General features: G+C 37.5%; 1 protein-coding gene across 1 annotated transcript in view; it reads right to left on the bottom strand.

Annotated features, from left to right (window-relative positions):
• The window catches only part of LOC144956831 (uncharacterized), a 23844-nt gene that overhangs the window by 9259 nt on the left and 9585 nt on the right, over nucleotides 1-5000 (bottom strand). Inside the window, exon 5 of the mRNA XM_078887583.1 lies at nucleotides 2085-2213. Coding sequence (XP_078743709.1) covers nucleotides 2085-2213 — 129 coding nt within the window. The remainder of the gene's footprint in view (nucleotides 1-2084; nucleotides 2214-5000) is intronic.

The following is a 5000-nucleotide window of genomic DNA, read 5'->3' as shown; positions in this document are numbered from 1 at the left end:
TGGACAGCCCCTCCCCTCTCCCTCCCCGTTCCGCCCCGGCAATATTGTCCGCAGCCATGGATGGCAGACCATCTACGAGGAGAATCTCGGACAAGAAAATCAACGCCCAACACGAATGTGCTGGGCCCCTGGCCGTAGCTATCGTTAACTTATAGATATAACATCGCTCTTACCTTTGTTATTGTTTTTTTGCCATCCATGTTTATAAGTAAATCTCACTAAACTGTATTAACCAGATTACATAAGTTCATGGTTACACATAGTTTTGTGTGTTGATCCAGTATACTTCCGGATGGCAATGTTGTGAGTTTCTTAGCAACTATCTATAGATAGTATCCGCTTGGCTAAGAAGCTCACAACATTGCCATCCGGAACTATAACGGAGCTACACACAAAACTGTGTGTATCCATGAATGTTTATAGTCGGGTTAACACAGTTCAGTGAGCATTACTCATAAACGCCGATGGCAAAAAACAATAACAAAGACCTAAGTGACGTCATCTTCGAACCATTTATAGATAGTTCGACGATGACGTCACTCATGCCTTTATTATTGTTTTTGCCATCCGCGTTTGTGAGTTGTTCTCACTAAACTGTATTAACCAGACTATAAAAGTTCATGGTTACACAGAGTTTGTGTGTTGGTCCGTTATACTTCCGGATGGCAATGTTGTGAACTCCTTGGCCAAGCGCATTCTATCTATAGCCTGACACTACAGTAGAACATCTAAGACTCATAGTTTGACGTCATTTTTTAGGTTTGTGCAGCGTCGAGTTAGTTGTCGTTAGTAGAACTCAAGGAAACAAGTGATTCAATTGGTTGAACTGTTGAATACAGCTCACGATTTGTTTTCTTTAGTGGCCAAAGACTTGTCTTTTGACGCAATTTTTTTGTCAGCGTCAGGCTATAAGTTTACGATGGCTAAGCTCTTGGCGCATAACGGCAGCACAACTCATTACGTTCAATGTTGGTACGACAAACCAAGTATAATACTTATGACTACAACAATCAAATAAGCATCGAATACGCCTTAGAAGGACGATATCTCACCCACTTGTTAATTATTGCTCAGTGAATCAAGCCCGAACCAGTTCGATGAGCAAATATTAATGTCAAGATAAAGATTATTCGTGATGAATTTAAATATATTTGACATCTTACATTAATTGGACAATTTATTTCCCAGTGGCACCTGTCATATATTGATATACTGCCGGCGTTTGCTTACTTATTAATAAACTGGTTTGATTGATGGGATATATTATGGCATTTTTTATATTGACACGGGATTTGAATTATACATTTATATATATATATATATATATATATATATATATATATATATATATATATATATATATATATATATATATATATATATATCAATTGTTAATGAAAGAAATATATGTAAATTAAACTTTCTATGACATTTTGAGAAGGTGGTTTAATATTATTGTTTTTTTATCGTTAAAATGATGATGATGATGATGATGATGATGATGATAATGATGATGATGATGATGATGATGATGATGATGATGATGATGATGATGATGATGATGATGATGATGATGATGATGATGATGATGATGATTAGCAGGAGGAGGAGTATGACAATGATGATGACGACGATGATAATGACAATAATAACAACATAAATTTGAATGCTTATAGAATTGTTGAATGTGGCAGTCATTGTTGGTGTTTAGGCTGAAGTATTTTGACAATTCTTGCTTTGAGTTCACAAGTGCGTAGTAGCAAATCACTTTGGTCACCAAAAAAATGAAACATTTCAAACTCACTCTTTTTCATTTTCAGAGAAGTTTGCAGTATTTTCAGGAAAATCAAATGTTTAAAAAAAATTGTTAGACTTCATTGAATGTGCCCAAAAGGTACAAAGTTCGACTATCCGCCTCGTTGTGTGGTCTTGAGGAAGTCACCCCGCCCTATCTCAATTTGCGGTGCTGCACTCCGGCTCACACCTGGGTTATTCCAGTTTTCCCTTGGAATAGACCATAAAGACAAATTCCCCCTTGAGGATGATAAAGGGAATTTGACTATTATTTTATTTATATTACTTACTAAAAACTCTCAGCTGGGAAGTTCCCGTCTTTGGCTTGGGATCCAAACGCTCTTGAACTCGACACCTCCATAATCCCTCATCTGCTCTGCTGACGTTATTAATTCTCAAATAGCTCTCAACTCTTTCGTCTGGGATCAAATTTAAAGAAACTTGAGTCAATTAAAAATAATAATAATGGGAACTAGCAAGTTGAGTTTTATGGACTTGAAAGAACAAACACATTAGATTATTGACCAATCAAAACACGTGATCTTTGACACACCCTCAAACGTGTTCGGACAAACATAACTGGTTATTTAAAATGTTTTAAAAATAATAAAGATTCCGTTACTGTATTCATTGTTATTGTTATTAGACTGCCAGTTTTGTGATTAGTTCTCATTAGATTATCTAAATAAGACTTAAAAGACTAAGGAGTACACATGCCTGTGTGTTGGTAGGAATGGCCGGGCGGGTAGAAAAGGCGAGCATTTTACTTAAAATCAATCCAAATATTGCGTACCATTAGGTGCTAATTGGTTTTGAGGCGACGTGCACTTATTTGCATATATACATGTCGCTTAGTGGCAATGGATTCGCCTGTCAAGCGAAGTATTTTATATTGACATTACGTATATAGTAGTCCAATGGAGCAATACGTCACATAGAATCGGAGATGTCCAATAACAATGGCTTCCAAATTTTGGAATAAGATTCTAGTCTCTCAAATCGTACTTTCCGTCCGATATAATAAACCCAGCTATCCTATCACTGTTGGGTGAACAGGAGGGGTCTAAAAATAATCTGGACTTTACTCGGTTCTTTGCGTGTGAAGCGGGTGCTCTATCAATTGAACTACACCTATCGGCGGATTAATGCTAAAACTTGCAAAGATCATAAGGTGCAAAAAGACCTTGAAGTTGTTCTCTTCAATCTTAGTCGAAACACAATTCCACGTCGCGCTGGGAGACGATACGAGTAAAGTTAGGAAATTGAAGAATGGGGTCCCTCAGGGTTCGGTACTAGCGCCAATGTTGCTTAACGTTTACATTAGCGACACGCCGAACACTTCCTCCCTGAGGCTGGGATACGCGGACGACTGGGCACTTGCTACTACAAAGTAAAGTGGGGACCCGTATCGAGAGCGTACTCAGCGAGGACGTGGCCAGACTCAAATCCTACTTCGACAAGTGGTATCTGAAGATGAACACATCAAAAACCGTGGCCACTGCATTCCACCTATGCATCTAGTTGAACGGTGTGTTGTGACGAAGCTTCCGGGTGGGTTTCCGACGGTGCACGAGTGCGGAAAATACTTTGCTGATTGGGTCGATCGTCATAACATAATAGTGTGAGCATCATTAGAAGCTGCCGCCAACCATAGTGTACAATCATTAAAAGGATTAAAGTGAAGTGAATTGTTCTAAGTGAGTATGAAGCAAATATCATGCTGCTGTACAGTTGTGCCCAATTTTCGTGCGGCATGTGGATTAGTGAACAGGAAGGTCCAGGTTCGACTCTCGCTCTGAGCGGCGCATAATTGAGTTCTTGTTAAGGCTCTTTACTTGCATTCTCTCATGTGTAAAATGAGTAATTGGTCGTCAATAGTACATTCTCTGTCCGACAAAAATTGTATCATTGCCTTGCAGGCGTCATGTTAGCCATACATGTTAAGTGTTGCTGTTAACTATTGACACCTTGTAATGTGCTTTAAGCACGTTTAGTGGATTTTGCGCAATATCAATTCAGCAGTTCGAGTATTTTATAATTATATTTCTTGAACTCTTACATTTTAATTTGCGAACTCGTTCAAAATGCACATTGGGAACTTTTTATATTATATTATTGAAATTCTAATCATTTTAATATGAAATTTAATTTTCTTCAACCAAGTCCTTCTGACATAAACACAAGCTTACGATTATGTTCCTAGCCTACAGCGATTGACAAACGACATGGAAAAAAAATGAAAATCTGTCCTGAGACGACTCTATAAGACACCGTGTTAGCGATTTGTTAACGTGTGGGTCTCCAACGACATCACCCAAATTAGCACTATGCTTTAGAAAGCGTATGATAGTCAATGAAACGTGTAAATTTAAGCCACCTAATTTCACTAATTCACTTATTAGTGCGAGCTCAAATAAATATATAATTTGTTGAATTCATTTGCCATGATTATCTTTTTTTTTTTTCTATTAACATGAAAAAATGATCCAAAAAAAACAACAACAACAAAACACAAGAAACCTACCCCCCCCCCCCCCCCCCCCCAAAAAAAAAAAAAAAAAAAAATAAAAAATAAATAAAAAAAAATAAAATAAAAAATAAATAAATAAAATAACAATAAGAATAAACAAACAATACAGAACAAAAACAAAACAAAACAAAACAAAACACCATTACAACAACATGAAATAAAGTTAAGTAAAACTCGCGTGGCATGAGACCGTGTAGAAGGTTCTATTTTTGTTTTCCATCGGTCGTGACAGATGGCGGGAATCCACATTCTGTACACGCCATTTCAATGAATACGTTTGGTTGACCTAAATTTGAATTTTGACGTGTTGGTTGTAGTCGACAAAACACATCGTTAACTCTGTCCTACCAGATTGTGGCGCAATGGTTCGCTATAGATAGTATGCACTTGGCGAAGAAACTCACAACATTGCCATCCGGAAGTATAATGGACTAACATAACAAAAGGTTACATATTATTGCATCATAAGGGTGCCTTTCTGAACAGTAGTGGTTGCATTTTTAGGCAGATTCTACGTTTTACCGGACGTAAAGGAGCGAGGGTGAGAGGTTTTTATTGACGTCCAGCATATAGATAGTTCGTAGATGACGTCACTCAGGTCTTTGTTCTTGTTTTTTGCCATCCGCGTTTATGAGTAATGCTCACTGAACTGTATTAACCTGACTATAGATAGTAT

Source organism: Berghia stephanieae, chromosome 11, assembly GCF_034508935.2.
Source record: "Berghia stephanieae isolate SIO BIC M18660-M18661 chromosome 11, UCSD_Bste_1.3, whole genome shotgun sequence".
NCBI lineage: Eukaryota > Metazoa > Mollusca > Gastropoda > Nudibranchia > Aeolidiidae > Berghia > Berghia stephanieae.
This window is presented reverse-complemented; position numbering and strand designations above follow the sequence as displayed.